The sequence below is a fragment of the Crocodylus porosus genome, unplaced genomic scaffold, assembly GCF_001723895.1.
Source record: "Crocodylus porosus isolate Cpor-Errol unplaced genomic scaffold, CroPor_comp1, whole genome shotgun sequence".
Classification (NCBI taxonomy): Eukaryota; Metazoa; Chordata; order Crocodylia; family Crocodylidae; genus Crocodylus; species Crocodylus porosus.
Window position 1 is genome coordinate 34,971,021 of NW_017728949.1, and position 19,388 is coordinate 34,990,408.

At 37.8% G+C, this 19,388-nt stretch overlaps 1 protein-coding gene across 2 annotated transcripts in view; it reads right to left on the reverse strand.

Annotated features, from left to right (window-relative positions):
* Positions 1–492: 492 nt before the first annotated feature.
* The window catches only part of DNAJC10 (DnaJ heat shock protein family (Hsp40) member C10), a 29,566-nt gene continuing 10,670 nt past the window's right edge, over positions 493–19,388 (reverse strand). For both annotated transcript variants that reach the window (XM_019554208.1, XM_019554207.1), the window contains exons 9-23: positions 17,175–17,218; positions 16,658–16,795; positions 15,476–15,565; positions 14,575–14,688; positions 13,884–13,998; positions 11,957–12,084; positions 11,496–11,612; positions 9,599–9,700; positions 8,448–8,603; positions 7,264–7,397; positions 5,522–5,575; positions 4,524–4,671; positions 2,726–2,845; positions 1,415–1,534; positions 493–810 (exon numbers count right to left, since the gene is read on the reverse strand). In XM_019554208.1, coding sequence (XP_019409753.1) covers positions 799–810; positions 1,415–1,534; positions 2,726–2,845; positions 4,524–4,671; positions 5,522–5,575; positions 7,264–7,397; positions 8,448–8,603; positions 9,599–9,700; positions 11,496–11,612; positions 11,957–12,084; positions 13,884–13,998; positions 14,575–14,688; positions 15,476–15,565; positions 16,658–16,795; positions 17,175–17,218 — 1,592 coding nt within the window. In that variant the 3' untranslated portion in view covers positions 493–798. The remainder of the gene's footprint in view (positions 811–1,414; positions 1,535–2,725; positions 2,846–4,523; positions 4,672–5,521; positions 5,576–7,263; positions 7,398–8,447; positions 8,604–9,598; positions 9,701–11,495; positions 11,613–11,956; positions 12,085–13,883; positions 13,999–14,574; positions 14,689–15,475; positions 15,566–16,657; positions 16,796–17,174; positions 17,219–19,388) is intronic.

Here is a 19,388-nt window from a genome sequence, read left to right on the forward strand (position 1 = left end):
TTTGCAATTCAGTAAAACACTGAGTTTTAACTCTTCATTCATTTAAATCCTCAATTTACCTCAATGTTGTTGATACAAATACTGAGGAGCTCTTCAAAACAAGTCACCCTCACTTCAGCTGGTATGACATTACAGAATATTACTGTGAGGGTGGCCTGGGTCTGGAACAATGCTGTTTCTATAAATCTACCCAACTACCGATTGTTTAGTCAATCACTAAAGAAAAAAACCAACCAACCCCAGACACACAGAGAGAGACAGAGACACAGACACACACAGGAAAAGTCCAAACTACAGCTGAAGCAAGATTATTTGCCTTTCAGACTGAGGTCAGACAATTCTTCAGTGTATGGGATGGGAGAGTACAGCCTGACTCATATTTCTGCATTGCAGAGTGGTCTGATTACATCTTATCCACCAGCCAAAAACAATGAATGTGGAGTGTTAGGAGAAAATTAGATTTTTTTTATAGGCTTAAAAAAAAAGTTGGAGCAGAGGATGAACACCACACATCATTTCATTACTGAATGATCCCAAGACCTAGACCAGGAGAAAACCTTCCTTGGTACATGGCTGGTCTGAGCAAATGGGCAAGGCAGAGTCCTTTTACAGATCCTTGGAATCCTTCCACTGCAAAATCTTTTAGAAATCATGCAGACAAACCCAGGTACCCATGGATTCCAACTAATCAGTTTTTCTTGTTTTATCATGAACTGGACCTAATTTACATTTGAATCATGGTGCTTTCTATTGTCACAGCTTCAGTATCTGTTGAATTTTATCCATCTTCAATACTCCTCAGAGTTCATCCTGTATACAGAGAGAGAGAGAAAATTATATTAAAAAAAACATTGATAAATGGCTCCTCTTTCTGCTCATCAGCAATTCTTCGTTTTCCTGCAGTAGTTCTTTAACAACTTAGCTGGAGAAGCATTTATCAAAAGTGATGTTGCAATACCACAATGAATTGAAAGACCATTTCTCTCCTGACTGAATGCAACAATTCTAATTTTGGTCTGATAGGTCTGTTACTGTGGTGCCTGCCTGTTAACACAAGTGTAACGCATGTAGCTAAAGTGCGCTACTTCCCAACTAGCCCCTGATAAAAGATGGTCCTTCGGTGCAGTTTCATAAAACTGAAATTTCATCACAGCTGGTGCAAAAATAGCCTCAAGCACAGAATAACTGGCTCTGAAACAGCACCTGTTTTCTGCTCTTCCTAGAGAACAGGTGATTATCTGGCCTGATGGAAAACAACACTGTAATTGGGATAAGTCTGTAAGTTAAATGCTTGTTCAAGCTTCAGCATTTTATATTGTATGCACGTAAGGAACAAAGGGTAAAGCTGCTGTAATGGTTATTCTTTACATTAACACAAGTTTATAGAAAAAGGCCATAAACACACATTTCTTACCTTGTTTCTAGGAGATTTGTTTCTCCTTCCTTTATTCTGAATGGCCTCTAGTCTTTCAATCAGAATATCAGCTATGCCTTTTGCATCTCTGCTGTTTATGTGCTCCCCAACAACATTTTTCTTAAAAAAAACCCAAAAACACATTTTCAAAGCTTGCTTTACACTCAGGGGAGTAATATGCTTCCTTACATTTAGAACAGGGGTGGTCAACCTGTGTCCTGCAGAGCCTTGGAATCCACCCTGCAGGGCTCCCCAAAGGATGGGAAATTTGCCAATGGGGGAGCAGTGGTAGTACTGCCAGCCCTCCCTGCTGCCAAAATACCAAGTCCCACAAGGCAAGGTGGAGCTAAGCCAGGATCCTCTGCCCCACCTTGCCAAACTGGAATCAAGGCATGCCACCTTCCCTCTGGATGGCCAGGATAGGATTGTGCTGTGCCCCTTTGCTCCACCACAGGGCTGGGCCACATGCCCTTCACTCTGCCCTCCAAGGTTGGGGCTGGGACATACCCCCTTCCTCCTGCAGGGCTCTGCCACACTCTCCTCCCCACACAGAGCTGCATTAGGGCCACACACTCTCCCCATCCTGCCAGGACATGCCTATTCCCCCCTGTGGGGCCCAAGTATGGCTAGACTGGAACCCGGCTGCCCCCCTCCCCTGTCTGTGCAGCTGGATGGGGCTGCTCCAGATCCACGTCACAGGAGGGATCAGGCACTGCCCATCAAGCTTGCCGGCCAAAAAGGTTGAGCACTAATGATTTAGAGGATCAATACAGGTCTATAATAGTATAGGTCTATAAAACTGTTTAAATCCCTGAATGAAGATAATTTTTTCTCTTCAGGGTAATAAATATGAATCTGTTAGAAGTATTTGTGATAAAGACACTAGGAATTTGATATAGCAAAATATTAATTTTCTAAGTTATAGCTATTACAATTGTGTGTGAATTTTTTTAAACAATACAAACATTGTGGTGTTAGTAATATACAAGTTACAGAAAAATCCAAAGCTTAGTTATAATACTTGGGATACCTATAATGAATATTTATTTTAGAAGTTTCTACTACTACTACCAGCAGTCACTAAATCTCTCAACATGGGCTAACATTTTGAGGCCTGAACTGAGAAAAGCAACTCCCTCAGTAGAAACTGAATGTCAGTATGTCGCCTAGTTAGCTAGCAATATATATACCCGGAAATAAGGAATACAACATTAACGTGCTTTATAAATATTAAGTAGTAACTATTGATAGATAGATAAATATGTCAAGTATGCCCTATTAGCCCACCAAAAGGAGACGCTAATTATTTACCTTTGCTCCTTGGTAGGGATAAAATTTAACAGTAGGGTAGGCTCTGACATCAGCAGTTTGGCAGGTGTGAGCATAAGCCTGACAGTCAACTTTTCCAGCTTTAACTTTTCCTTTAACAGTCTGGGGGGAAAAAAAACAGAAAACCTTTAAGATAAGCAATTTTTTTAGTAAAATGTACTTTAAACCTCTATATTGGAGTCAAAATATTGAAGAAAACCAAGCAGAAAAAGATGATAAAGTATGTATCTGTTTAGTCTATCACATGTAGATAAGGGGGAAAAATGTCAATGTACAGGAAACCCCTGCTTAATGAGGTTTCACTTAGCGTTATTTCACTAGAATTTTTATTTTAAATTGATACCTGATTCGACTTAACACCCAGAGAGTTTTTTATAACGCTCACAGTTGCCATCTTTGGTCATTAAAAACACTTTCAGTCACCATCTTGGGTCGTCAAATACTTTTGGTTTTGGTAACGCTCGTTTCGCTTAACGCTCAGGTTTTCAGGAACCAATTAAGAGAGCTAAGCGGGGGTTGCCTGTACTTAAGTTTTTCTAAATATTTCTAAAAGTGGAGTTCAAATACAGTTGACTTTCCATCTGCCTAAGTAATATGGCCATGCACTTAAGCAACATTTTCAAAAGTAACTTAAGAGAGCAACTGAGGGTACTACGGAAGATGTAAACGATGACAACCGTAGTAACTAACTAGTATGAAAATTAAGTATCAACATTTTTACCTGAAGTAAAAGAAGGAAATAAATACAGTGTGTTTACTAATACTCTTCTATGGAACATCCTCTTCTCTACGTTGGCTTATGTTTGGCAAAAGCAGAAAAGTGCTGGAAAGGGGCTCTAAAATCTCAGTTTTTGTGGAAAATGGATTCTTCCAGTGTAGAAGGAAGTCATCTTCGTGTTTATTTACTGTGTCTATGGGTCTGCTCGTCTTACAAGCCATGGCACAAGGAATGTGACTGGGGAGTGAAAAGAATGTGTTGGGGTGGGACAATAGCAGAAAGAGAACAATGGCCTCCAGAGTAAGAACATTAACTGCTGTTAATCGGATAGACCACTAGGACTTCCTGTTATGCCAAGGGTCACTCCTGCATTAGCAGCTGCTCTGTATCTGGGCCCAGAGTCATTTTAGCTTCTTTCCATCTCTAGGCAGCAAATTCTCTTGCTTTTTTCCCAGGTGCACTATAGGAAGGGAACTGGCATATAAACCTTTCAAATCTGTTTCGGTCTTTGGGAAGTTGGGCATGGTCACCAAATTTTCTCCCCATTAGCACAACAAGCAATACTATGAAATAATAGGATTCTTCTCTTTTATACCAGTGGCACACTAAAGAACTAAACTCAGATTTAGGAGGTTTGGGCTCTGTTCTCTTTTTTGCCACAAACATCTGTTCTGAAATTGGTCAAATCGTGAGACTTCTATCTGAAAAATGGTGACAATATTTCCCTTTGTCTCAGCAACGCTTGAGGATACATTCACATGATTATGAGCACATTAAATAAATGCTTTGTAATACTTCAGCTGTAATTTCTCTTTCCCTGTTAAAAATACCATGTTTCCTTTCCCCAACTTTAGAGGATAATTGGTTGCAAACATAATGTTAAGAAACAAACAAAAAAGGAAATTAAGTTTTAGAGTTTTTCAATAAATATTTAATTTCTTGGAAACAGTACACATACCTGCTGTTATAGCTTCTGAAGAAAAGCATCATGTAAAAGTTTGGCATTAGCTTGCTTCTGATATACACAATATGATTTGCTAGTATCAACAGATAAAATCTTACCCTGGCTAGGACCTCAAATTCTGGAGCAAAACTTTGGCAAGGGCTACACCAAGGAGCATAAAAATCAATGACCCAATGATCCTTGCCATGCAAAACTTTTTCTGTGAAACTCTGAGGTGTCAGATCTACAGATACTTGAGGTAAATATCTGTGCAAAAGAGGGAAAAAACATATATTTGTTGTTATATAATACTTATAAAAATACTGACAGCTTTTAAAATATGCTCACATTTCAATATATACTAAAGAAAACTTCCAAGAATTGGGGAGCTACAACAGATTCCTTTTTAATACATAAAAAGTAGATACAACTTTTACTTCATTGCTTACTGAAGCAACAACTGAGGTTATCACCCAATCTAGGTATGGGGGATGCAGAAACCTGTGTAGGATTTGTCCGTGCGATTCAGACAGTGTTTCTTCCTAATGGAATTGTTGTCTTTCTTCAGAAGAATAAATTTAGTATTTACTCTGAAACTGGGAAGGCAGGCAGCTATGCCCAGATGCAGTAGTACTGCTCTATTAACTGTTGTGGGCTCCAGAAACTGGCAATACCTTTACTTCCCTAGAAGTAAAAACAGCTCCTACACAATATTTCTAAGGTGTAAATTAACAGATTAATTAACTTTGAAATTGTCTTTTATTAAACAACACATGCATCTGCCTAGGTGGTCTTGTAGTGCAAAAGTAATGATGTAGCCATGATGGTGCAGAAATTACGAGAGCGGCAAGGGCTGTTGTGGTTGATATTATTTATTGGACCAACTGTATGGCTGGAATAGACTTAGACAAGCTTTTGAATATGAAGCATTCTTCATCATTTGAAAACTTGTCTAAGTCTATTCTAACCAGTTGGTCCAATAAAATATATTACCCACAACAATCCTGGCCTCTTACCTAAGTGTTTCTACTTCTTTATTTCTATGGTTTTCTGTACCTCATTTTTCCTAGAAACAGAACCATTAATTTTGTGAACAAACTTTAATATAACAACTCACCCTAATGCCCAGCTTCTCAACGAGTGAGAATCCCTGTGCCAGCCATTGTAGTTGCTATGAGAAAATACAAAAGAATACTAATTGCTTAATAGCATATTTACAAAGTCTTTCAAAACTCATTAAAACTAAATGGACAAGCAAACATTAATGCACAATTCAGCTGAACTTCAGAAAACACTGTTATAGTTTAGATGCTAGAACAATTACTTGGCTTTCAAATCTTAATAGATTAAAAAGTCTAAATATTAAAATTCAGTGACAGAAATCTTGAAGGATGAGAATATGGAGAGAAAGAAGAAACAATTCTATGTAAAGTTAATGGGGAAGTAAGTTGTGCTTTGTACTTTAATTCAATGCAATTTTTGACATTCAAAAGGCCTGCTGAATATGGTGTCTTGCGTAACATTCAGATTAATTTGCTAAATCTAGTACAGGTACAATAATTGACAAGGATATGATCAAGTAGAAAACCTTTTAGAAATTCTTTGACATTACAGATAAAACTTGATACTTATTATGTTAACATTTTAAAACTCATACTTCATTATTTTATTAATACTGATGGATTGTTGATTAAAAAACTTTCTGTTGATACTTTAAATATATCAGCCAGTAATTTGTGTTGATCCCAGATTTTGAGAGACCTGAATTTATTATGCATAGATTTGTGGGCAAATCCTATTCAATGGTTCTCAGTGATATTGATTTAAAGACCCAGAACTGAGGCAGTCTGCAAATTAAATTCCCGTGTTTCCTGCTGAAGTGGAGATTTCATTGAAAAGATTAACAAAATAGACCATATTTTCAGAGAGATATGTTATCCTTCGGAGAGATTTATATAGAAGAATAAAAACAACCTTTGTGATTAGTCCAATAATCAAAACCAGAACAACCACTTACTAAACACTACTCTGAACAGACTAAATAATTTACTATTTATTATCATTTAATGGAACTTTTTAATTGTACAAATAATCAATCTATCCCAATTAAAAGTTCAATGTTTTTCTTCAATATTCTACAAGTCAGAAATGTAAAAACTATCGCCTATCCAAATAAGTTGGTGTGTTACTGTAAAATGTTCATGTTCTTTTTTTATTTAATTGTCATTGTTTACTGCCCAGAACAGCACTTTCATTGCCCTTAACTATCCAATATTAATGACACAGTGAATAGGCTGGCTGAATATGTGAAAGGAACTATTTTATAACATTGCTATCGGACAATTTCCAGAGAAGATCATGGAATGTATACATTCTTCTATATTTAAAAATAAGGTTGAAGTATTTCACAGGGAGTCGAACCTATTGATACTTTTTTGCAGAAAATAACATAGCCTACAATGTAAGAAACCACTGAGCACAGAGAAGAGCCCATTAGTAATAAACCTATTCTGTGATAAGGGTTTTGTATCAACTACAAATTTAGTTGAACGCACTGAAACAGTAATAACCACTTGTTTGAAGCTACATAATGCAGTGTTATGTCTCTAACAAATGCCTAATTAAAGGTAGGAACCTCAAACCTTAAACTAACTTTTTTTGTGCATTAGGTATTACACAAGTAGAAAAATTACAATACTTATGAAAATAGTCATGCTAAAAAGACCTTTGACTTGTGAAAGACCCAATTATCCCTAATAAGACCCTTTTAACAGATTTTCAACATAAAATATAGTCTGAATTCATTTTGCTACAGAAGCCACAACATACTTTCCAAATTTAAATAGTTTTAATACTTACTAATAATGATGAGCTGTGTTTGCTTTTTGGGGAAAGAGTCTTATTTCAGGATATCCCTGAACATTCTCTTGATGACAGAAAGAAAAATATTTTTGACAGTCCATGCTGCCAACACTGATTAGTCCATTTAACAACTGAAAGAGAAGAAGAAAAAATGTATTGTCTAGTTAAAGGGCATTTGTATATGTGCTCTTGGATGACTGGGAAACCATATTAGGGTTAGTCTATGACATCTGAACCAGATGTCTTATGGAATAGTTTAGCATTCTGAATAAAGTATTTATTTCCAATTTTAACCTCAAAAGCCCAACATACAAACAGGCAGAATGCTCATTTTTTTTTTTCACTGGATCTGTATGCGTATAGGCAGGCATGCCTACCTACATATTTTGCATGTAGTACTGCATATTTATGTACACAGCCTTGATCAATGGTCAATGTACACACATGGCTTGAAAAGTTCTGACCCACTCATACATGTGCACAAAATTAAGGATTTGTAATACTACATATGCAAATTATGTCACAGGACTATGCAAAGCAAGCACACAACTATGTACTAAAACATGTTTGTTCATATGGCTGAAGACCAGCTGTTCCAGAATACATAAACAAGTCTATTTATTTAACTCAGTATTTTTATGTAGAAGCCCTCAGAGAAGAGGGTTTCTACATTAAAAAAAACTAATGTAAACACCTAATGTTTGATTCCTTTAATTAGAAATTTAAAATCAGATTCTGATTGAAGCTTCTGGGTATTACTTTAAATATGAATAAATATAGTAAACCATTCATTAGGAAAGTTAGAGGCTTGCTTGTTTAAGCCATTTCAATATCAGCGTGCACATATAAAGGAACTGATGTTTTTACGCAGGAGTTGTCACCTAATTTACAATACATAAGGAAAGATATTTGACAACTTGTTTCTTTAAAAACATATCCAATGCAAAATTATGGGTTTATAGCTTATTACAACCAAGACACTGAAAACCTGAATGACTGAAGTAACATAAAACCTGAATACTGAAATTAACAAATTGCCAAGTAGGAATTCCCTGTTTTCTGTCATCTAAATGTGTAATCTTCTGTAACTGGTAATTTTTCCAGGTACAGTACAACGTTGCGTAGCTTGAACATTGCCACTACCTAGGATACTGAAAAAAATTTGGGCATGAGATTTGTACCCTGGCCATCCTTTTCCACTCTGGCATTAAAGCTTGGCAAGGACCACACCATGGAGCATAGAAATCCACCATCCAGATTTCATCTTTCTTTCTTCTTTTTACTAGTTCATTGAAAGTGTCTGGTGTTAGGGAGATCACTGATGGGTTCCTGAGATCCTAAAGGGAAGGAGATTCACACTTCACAACAAAGTCCTTATTTTACATAGAACGTTGTCAAATACAAGTTCACTCCCCATAATACATTAGATTTATATGCTATCCACCCCACAAAAACTTAGTTTACAGTAAAAGACAAAAAAAACTTATAAAAACAAAGCAACATAAGAAAGCATAACTCAAATTCCCTCCCCAAATCCCCCCACAAAACTTGAAACCAATCTATTCCATCCTAGCCTTTTCTGTTACAGTAATTCAGGCTGTCCAACTTCTGAGAAGCCAGGGCCACACACTGCATGAGCTGTGGCCAATCTGGGCCCATGGGCTGCACTGCCAAACACCCAGCAGTGGACATAGAAGCTGGAGGAGGGAAGGCAAGTCTGGAGACCTCAGTGCAGCAGAAGCAGTGGAAGGAGTGGCAACAGGGTTGGGAGCATGTGAGTTGAGTGTTAACCTCTCACAGGCTGCCAGTTGGACAGCCCTGTTCTAATTAAAATGGCCTATCTTACAGGATTTTAAGATTATTGATTTTTTTTTTTTTTAAATGTTCTATGCTCCTGAAAAAAAGGGTGAGGGGTGTTAAGACTGCACACTGCCTCATTAAAGTGATAAAACTTTTCCCCATCCTAGGTATATATATGGGCCTCAAACCATAGGATTTGAATACCTCACAATTTTTAACATTTATCTGCCCTATCACCTCACTGATTGGAAACTAGGGACACAGTTTGCCAAGAGCTGCACAAAAAAAAATGTGGCAGAACAGGAGCTGAACCCAGATCTCTCAAGTCCCTTATTAGCATCCACTGGAATATTTCTTCACCTCAGATTTCTTCTCTACTCCCTCTCTCTTATTTTAAGAATAGGGGATATTAGGATGGTTGCTTAGTAAACATATCTTGAAATATTTCACATCCGAATAGCCTGAGTCTGAACAGGAATGGGGTACTAATGAATCAAAACATGCCAGAGTAAATAACTTGGGACTCACATACCTCTATAAACTCCAAAATCTGCTCAGCAGAGTGATGTCCTTCATATTCATGAATGCTAGACTGGTTGAACACCACTGTTGTTGGATATGCTCTAATATTATGCTGTTGAAAACACACACAAAAAAACATGAAGGAATGGGTAGGGTTTTCTCTAATCCTAGTTCGCTGGTAGGACATTAAACACCAGTAAACAGGAACTTGGGAGTGTCTATTATTAATAAATAGCTTAAGATTGGAAGGCTTGGACTGAGGTTGTGGCTAGTTCTCTAAAACCTAATTCACTGTGAAAAAAAATGTTGGCTGGTTTAATAGACTACTCTGGAAATTTAAAAACCAGTCGGCGCTCTGTGTTTAAATAAAATAATCCCAGTCTTTTCTGAAGCTTGATTTAAGATGCGCTCTACACCAAAGAAGATGCAAAGAGACTTGTACTATGCTAAGAATTGTACCTTGAAGCTGCTGTTAGTAAACCCTGATGAATCTATGATTGAAGGCCTTTGATATGAGTTCATTAATTAACCCTTAGCTTTTAAGATTTTCAATTTTATGCCAGTTATCTGTCTTTACTCGCTTCAAATCATACATTATAAAACACAAATATCTAGATGCAGGGATGTTCACACTGAGGGCTGGCATCCTCAAGAAGGTTATGAGTGAGCAACTACAGTTGCAGCAAAACTGGCAATACCTTATGACTAGGGCTCTGCGAAACAGCACCGTTCTGCTTCAACTTCCGTTTTGATGGAACACTGTTTCGAGTTTTGTTTAGTTTCAAAAGCACTGTTCCGTTTCATTTTGTCGAAACAACGAAACAGTTTTGACTTGTGGCCCATAAGCTATTCCACACCCAGCACCAGGAAGATCGGTGCTGCCACTGGCCTCAGCTGGCAGCACCAGCCTCCTGTCATCCGGCAGGCAGACTGGGGGCCCGCACCCCTGGGAGGAGTCCGGCATAGCCCTCAAAGCCCTCTCAGGGGGTGCAGACGAGCCCCTGATCTACCTGCCAGATGACAGGAGGCTGGTGCTGCCAGCTGGAGCCAGTGGCTGCATTGATCTTCCCAGTATGGGCTGCGCCCAGCCCCAGTCCGAACCGGCAGGCCAACTGGGGGTCCCCTGAACCCCTAGGAGGGATTTGGGGGCTGTGCCAGACTCCTCCCAGGGGTGTGGGCCCCTGATCTGCCTGCTGGATGACAGGAGGCTGGTGCTGCCACCTGGGGCCAGTGGCAGCACCAATCTTGCTGACACTGGGTGCGGGCTGCACCCAGTGCTGTCCCAGGTGGCAGGAGCATCCGGCATGCCGACTGGGGGCCCCCCCGGGAGGTCTGCAGGGCTCTGCTAACTCCTCCTAGGGGTGCAGGGGGCTCCAGATCAGCCTGCCGGATCACAGGAGGCTGGTGCTGCTGGCTGGGACCGATGCTGGGCACAACCTGTGCCGTGAAGATCAGTGCTGCTGCTGGCCCCAGCCGGCAGCACCAGCCTCCTGTCATCTGGCAGGCAGATCAGGGGCCTGCCCGCACCCCTGGCCCCTGATCTGCCTGTCGGATGACAGAAGGCTGGTTCTGTGATCTCTGTAGGGACCCGCCCCCACCCTGGGATCGTACCACAGCTAACCCAAGGCTTTTTTTTTGTTTCGAGCTCAAAATGCATCGAAACAGTTTTGAAATGAAACACCGGGCGAAATTTTGCACAGCCCTATTGATGACCCGTAGGACCTACTGTATTTGGTGCAAGGCAGTACTATGGTGAGAGATGCTACTTCGCTGCATGTGTTAGCTTAGCTGCAGTACTATATTACACAGCAATATTTCTTCTGGCTTGCGAGGTTCTATGTGGTGTTTTCCCTTTGAATGGGCCAGCTACAAATAAATAACCTTTATTGAAAAATACTGAAGCTTACCATATTGCAGAGCCCTTCGTGGACTGTACAGTCCAGTGTGCCAAATTTAAGTTGACCATAAAGGTGTTTTGATGCTTTTCTTAACTCTGGTAGTAAAGCTCGACAAGGAGGACACCACTAAAAGAAAAATGAAAATTACGTGCCACTATTAAAACAAAAGCCCTAAAATACATCAGTAACTAGTTATCTGGAGCAATGTGAGTTGTTTGGTCAGAATGCATGTTGATTTCACTCTGACATATGTCAAACAAGCAATTATTTGTTGATACAATACACTAGAATTCAGTAAAAGATAAACACGTGCAATGAAGGTCAGACTCTATACAACCAAGACTCACAGGATTATTATGGTAGTCCTCAGGATACAGAATTGCTTTCCTAAATAATCCTGGTGCTTTGATAAAATGTTTACAAAATGTATTTTAAATACAGAAAAAAAGTAGTGTGGTTAGTTTACTCACAGGTGCAAAGAAGTCAACAAGCCATGGCTCATTTTCCTTGCCAGGAAAATTCTGAGGTCCAAGTGTGATAACGTGAGAGTTTACACTCTCTTTGGCAAATGCAACTATATCATATAAAATCTTCTTTCCTTCAAAACAAAATCAAAACTTCACTCTTTATCTATAGACTTAGATAGACTTATCCATTCACAAAACTCCGTATTTTTCATTAAGTGCATGTGATCTACCTTATTGCTAATATGCTCAGAGTGTGCTAAATGCTGTACAAGAGATTAGGCTGAAGAGCTAGATAGGGTAAACCTTATCATTACCCATAGTGGAGCCTTAGTCAAAGCTTATTTAAGGAATTTCATCCTAGGTTATGTAAACATTAACTGGTCTAATGATATATAGGTAATAAGTATTGCATTTCTTGGATATTGGGCTAATAAGAAAATGTTCTTCATGAGAGGTTTAGCCAGGATAAAATGTAAAATTGGTGCTCTTTACAGAAAATAATTCCCTAGCTTATGTATATATTAGAAGCATTTTGCCAGCATAAGAATATTGAAATACTTAATAATAAACAGTTCTTGATGTAGACACAGCTATACTGGCCAATGCATACTTTGTACAAGCACAGCTACAACCTCTCCCACAAATAGAACTGGAAAAGCATGGTTTTCCTGGTAGAGCTGAGGATACTCATGGCACACATCAGCTAGGATAAATCTCACAAAATGGTGATGTGTTCACCATAAAATTCTTCAAGATCTACTTACCTTCCCTTCTACATAATTTTCTCAGAAGTAGAATGATATAATACATTGGATATCTCCAAGTACCAAAGGGAAATTTTAATGGCAAGTTATAGAGATACCACCTACTTTGTAAAAACAGAAAGAGTCTGACAAGAACATATTCATTTTAGGTAAAAAAAAAAAAAAAAAAAAAAAAAATGCCTTCATAAACTCGCAAGACTGTAAAATTAATCAATACTTATTCCAGCTCATGAGGACTACAGCTTCAGGAGTGATGACCTTACCAAGGTCACAGTTATCTAACAGGATTACTATTGATCCCTGTTCTAAGGCAGCGGGTTTAAAATTCATTTGTAATGATCCATCTTCCATAAGGGAATCTTCTGTGTTGTCAGGGTAAGGTTTGTTCTTTCTAGTCAGGCAAAATATTTACTTTCTTTTCTGTATGATCAGACTGAAGTTGTGTGGTTGAGCACTCTTGCATTCTATGCTTTTCATGCCTTGGAGCCTGAAAGCCAGACACTCAGCTGGTTTAACTCTGCTTAATTCCACTGAAGATGTTGACACTATCTATCAGTTTACAGTAGCTGCAATTCTGCTTAGTCTACACTAAATTTTTCACCACTTTGAATTCTTTCAAACAGACCCAGTGATTTTGTAGGTTTGGAACTAATTTACTCCTATGTTGCAGTGAAATCTATATGGCAGATATGCCCATAGACATTTCTGGTTAATTGGCTGAAGCTGATTGGTTAATTTTACTGCAATGTTTGTCTACTGACGTATGTAAAATTAGAGATCAGATCCCAAGCTTTGCCAGCTGACAGCATTGTGAAAGCAGTGTGTTTGGACTCTGGGGAAGGGCGTGCCTTGTTATAACAGCCAAAGAAAGGAGCAGCACCAATTAGCTTCAGGGGTTTCCATTCAGGTAGACTGTAAGGATGGGGGACTACAAGCTGAATACATCAAAAGGATACTATTTGGGCTCTAAATACTTACAGAAAGGGAAAAAGAAAAGAAATGATAAAATTAAGAGTGGGTCAAAGGGCTAATATATCACCCAAAATTATAAGGCATTTTGAATAGTTGGCACAATTTTTATATAAAATCAGTCATGAAAATATAGTATTATCTCAAAGGAAAGATTACAAAATAGTTTGAAAATGCTTTTTCAAAGTTTGCCTTACCATGATGAATTTCATAATCTTTCATTCCTTTTCCTTTAAAGACAGCGAGACATGGCTGATAGACGTACAGATTACTGCAGATGTCTGGTGCTGAAAGACAGTCAAACTTGCCAACCTATTATATAGGCAGCAATGTTTTTTTAATTTATTTTAATAGTACAAGTAAACTTACTTAAATTAGAAAGTTTAGAAAGCTAACATATTTCTCCACAATGATAACTCTTGGCTATAAATATGTTATCCTTTTATAAATAATAAAGATCTTGCTATGATGATTAAATATTATAGTTCATAAAAATATATAATGCAACTCAAACACAACTACATATATCTTTCAAGACAGAGACAAAAAACACACACAAACTGACTCTATTAATACTTTAAAGACAGGTCATGGAAAAAAACCTAGAACATATGTGATCTTTAAGATTAGACTCCTTAATAGCTGAATCACAGCTGAGCAAATATGAAGCACACTGATAACAATGGTTAAATCCAGTGGGACCTGCAGGCACCCTGCATTCTAGAAAGCACCTTTTCTAACTAAAGTCAAAGACATTACTCCAGATTTATAGCGGTAAACTTTGTCTCAACATTTATGACTGCCAGGTGATCATGAGGAAAGTAAACATGAAACAGCTTGCTAATAAGAACTTAATAGAGCTAATGCTTAATAAATGACTATTCTTACTTGAATATGTTCATCTTTAAGTAGGAAGTTCAGTTTTTTAAATTCATGCACATTTGACTTGTCACTCTCACCAAAATGAAAGAAAAGCAGCCACCGGTGGTGAGCCAGATGGTCCTTAAAGTGGGAAGAAAGCAGAGACAATGTCTTAACTTCCAGTTTCATTCATGCTATTGTAAGTCAGACACTAAGTTATTCATTTGAACCCTAACCTTTTTATCCAGTTCTTTCACACCACCCTTAATATCATGTAAAATTAACTCCTTTTCACTGCTTTACCACCAAGGAAATGAACACATTACTATGTTGAATTTTTTAAGAAAACAAAAAGAACTGCCTCAGATTTATCTATCTTAGACCAGATGAAAACTTTGCTGTTTTAAAAAGAGCTACTGAAGTTGCATGCTCCTAAGCAATGGCACACTTTCATTATCTAAACAATGTCATAAAGCTAACCCAAGGAGGGTGATATTTAGTTTGAATATATTCTAACAGACTAAATAGATGTGACTGAATCTTTACTGCTTGCTGTCCCAGTGACACTGAATTGATCTGTTAGGAATTTAGTCAAATAACAAATCAGAGCAATTACACTATTATGCCACTCTAAGCAGTGCTATACTAACAACTTCTGAGGTTTATTCAAACTTTTGTGTTGTTTTAAAAGTACTTTCTCCTGTTGCTTTGTGAAAAGCCCCATACAAACCAGGGAAACAATGAAAGTAAACAAAGACAAAAGGCTGTCAAAGTAACCTGAAGAAAAATATATTTTTCAGTTACAGTAATGTACTATTTGGGCCAATTTGAAGTGAAAGCTTCTCAGAAACAAAAGTAATTGTCTTCAGTATAAGGTTTCCTTTTAAACTTAAATTTGTATTACCTACATTTCTATATATTATTTTACCTCTAATGCGACTGCAGAGAGCATTTCAAAATCTGGAAGATGCTGCATTACTTCCAAATATATCTCTTTTGCATCCAAGGAGTTAAGGAACTAGAGGGGGGCAAAAAGTCAATCTCTATTAAATGAAATAGACAAATATCAACCTTGTCTAGTATTCACAACTTCAGAAGAATTAACTCTGATTAGTTCCCATCGTTAACATTTGTTTCAGACTTTTCACTTAGGGCACCTATACACAAACAGCAAGGCTGCTGTGACATGCTGTAATTACAGAGTGTTGGAGCAGACTCAACTGAGTCTGCTGGAGCGTAGTAATTACAGTGCTCCAGCATACTCCAGCTTCTCGTGTATCAGTGTCCCTGCACTGAAAAATTGCAGTGGGGACACTAACTAAAGCTCATTTGACAGACCCTAGTTAAAGCACCCCTGCCACCATTTTTCAGTGAGGGGATACTGGTGCATGAAATGCTCCGGAAGCTTTAATTAAAGCAGCTTCCCCCACTCCTGGAGCATGTGTATAAATGCCCTTAGTACCTAGTCCACTAAACAATCTCTTCTTTTAGCTGCTTAAGTTTAACCTGTTCTTCTACTCTACTTAAGACACTTAATGCCATGCCTTGTCAGAATGAATGCTAAGAAAGGTGTGGTCTTCACTTTCAAAATACTTTTAAAGTTTTACAAACTATCTTTAAGAGTATTTTCACAAGATAGATCACTCTATTTCAGTAGAGGTCCAGAAGAAAGAAAAGGAAAGGAAGTGATATTCAAATATAGTGGGTTTCCTGTAGCCTCAGTGTAGTTTTTCACAACTTTCACTTTTGAAGACGGAAGCAGGTGGCTGTAACGTCAGCAAAGGAAGAAATCATGTTTCAAATGATTGATTTCATGCATAAATGTAAGAGTTAAAGGTGATATCATGATATGAAAATACAACATCTAAAGAGACAGGCAAGTGCATTTTCACTATATGTGACTCATATTTCCTTGAAAAACTGAGAGAGGTGTAACTCATTTTCCAGGGTATACAAAATTTAACAGCAGCATTTTATGTTTAAAAGCATTAAACTGGGAACAGGCAACATACAGTTGTTCAATACAATGTGTTCAACTTTGGTAAATATTTATAATCTACATTCTTATCACCACCATATACATATTTAACAGTTTAAAAGCAACTCATACCAGAACACCTCCTTTCTCTTTATTACTTAAGGTGGCTCCTGGGGGGAAGTATGCAGTAGTACTAGACGAGATATCCAAATTATCACAAAGCTCACCCTGGGTAGCACAGTCCATCCAGCCTATGTTAACAAGACCTTCCTGTAACAAAATAGCAAAAAACTGAATGGCATTTTAAAACTCAGGTTCAGAAGAATTTTTGCAAACATAACACTAGCAATTAGATTCCATATTTTAGAGTGAGAAAGAAAGCAGCTTTACAGTACATCACTATAATACTTTTACGTTCACACTATTCATTAACACTATATGCAAACCTGTATAAACATTTAATTCCATTCTAGCAGGCAATAACATTGTTTTTCACAAAACACATCCTTACAACACTATTTTAAAGTTAACGGGTGAAATCCGAATCCTATTGAAATCAGTGAGAGTTTTGACATGGGCTTCAATGGAGTCATGTTTTCATAGTCTGGAATTTTGCTTTCAATGAAATTCTAAATGAAATTCTGCTTACCAACATGCCAGCTAATTTAAGGCGTGTTTGGGAACTCAGGCAATCTGGAAAATGAAAACAATGTTTTATGTACAAATACACTGTTTTACATTTTGAATTCATTTACCCTAATTTATAGCCTTCACCTCATTGAAAAACCCCATGGGAAGCAGACTACCATTTCAAAATACATGTTAGCTAGCCATTTCATGAGCCCTTCCACAGGTTTTCAAGTCATAACTCTGAGATGACCACTACAAGTGAAAAATAACATGAAAATATTCCTTCTTGACTTCATTAACAGAAAATTATTTTAGTTTAATGTTACTCATTTCTTACTTGGTTTATAATTCTTGCCTTTGAAAAATGTCTCCTGCTTCAGCCAATGTGAAGGCAAAAATACCTATTCATTAAACTTATTCAATTACTCCATTCAATAAAGAGTTTCTAGTCATAGGTAAGGCTTGACTTAGTATGAAAGCATGAGGATTTGGGAGGCATGAAAAAACACTGAACTATTGATCCAGTCTTAAAAGCCTGTCTACTACCCTGTAAGAAATCACACTTCTACAAATTCAGGACTAAAACCTTGATCCATTTAACTCAATATATAAAGGCCTCTGTATCTGAGTTGAAGATTTCTATTACTCCACAGCTATAGAGAAGTCTTATATGCTGTAACTTGTAACCAGACACAGAAAGTACTCAATGGCAAAACAGAAAAATAATTCCAAACTCTCTCACTGACAACAGAGGGAGTAGGAATTGGTATAATAGTATTCATCAAGTAAAACAATAACTTTCTAATTTACTATTGTTCATGCATGTAACACTCAGCATGAAGAAAAAGTTACTACCTAATTCATATGGGGAAATGCAGTTTGAGGCTTTCAGTGTGACACTCAAGAAGCTGGGAAAGTGGTATGACAAGTCTCCTGATTATTGGTAATGGACCAAATGCGGACACTGTGATTGCCACTTAAGAAATCTCTCTAAAAAAGCCTAAGGTGCTGTAAAGGTACACACAAAGGGGTAGGTGGTAATGTGAATCATCACTATGCTCTATCACACTTGAAAAATCCTATACATTTTGAGCTAAACTGTTTTTATCAATCATCTTTCTTCCCCAATATCCAAAAAACCCTCTCTAACAATGTGGTTGTAACAGATTCTAACAACGATCAGTTTTTAGGACAACTGAGCGTCAATGACTACTACAGAAATTGGTTAGTTTTTTGCCAGTTCCTGAGTTCAGATCCTTTACTGAGGTTTAAAGAAATGCATTTCATTTTTAATTTTGTATGTAGTTGCTAAATTAGACAGTTTAGAAAAATATGAAGATACAATAACATAGCTTGATCCTGTCAGGTGCTGACCTTTTGTTGTTCATTATATCCCAGCATTGGGCCCTTATTTTAATAGTTAAGACAGACAATTAATTATGTTAATTGACTCAATTACAACAGGATGTTTGTTCTTCTGAAAATACTAATGGATAAATGAACGTAACCAATCCAAAATACCACTGATTTATTTAAAAATAAACAAATAGTTATGCCTGCGAGAGATTCCTTCTGTATTACAGTTCAAGAGGGAAGATCCCTTCCCCTTCAACCTAAAACTAATATTAGGAAAGCTGAATGAGCTTATGAGCTAGAAACACAAATAGTTCTTTTGTACCTATTGGACAGGATGTGAAGATCACTGTAATAATGGTGACTCTATGGTCCCCACTCATAATTAGGCTTTACTATGAGCTAATACCAAGGTCCTTCTTGTATGGATATGTGGTAATAAAAGACCTCACTGCACAGTCTGTCCAATGTTCCCCTTTCCAAATAGGCTGATAATGGAGCTTAAGAACTCCACAGGCCTCCCTCCAGTCTACAGATATCTTCTTTAGAGTAGCAGTAGATATGCCACTGTCAACCAAAATGGCAACAAGAATCATATTTTATCTTTAGTCAGTAGGGGTGCACTGATAGATTTTGGGGGCCAATACTGATAGCTGAATTTTAAGGAGGCATATTGGCCGATACCGATCTGATTTCGGATACAGCTGTGTGCAGCTGATAAGTCTGTTGAGGTAGAAGAGGAGGGGGGGACAGAAGGGGCTTGGAGGCAGGCAGATCAATCCCCCCTCACTGTGAGGGAGGGAGTAGGGCTGGGGCAGGGGTAGATGCTGCCCAGCTGGGTGCAGGACAGAGCCATGGCTCATCCGGGGGAATGTGTGTG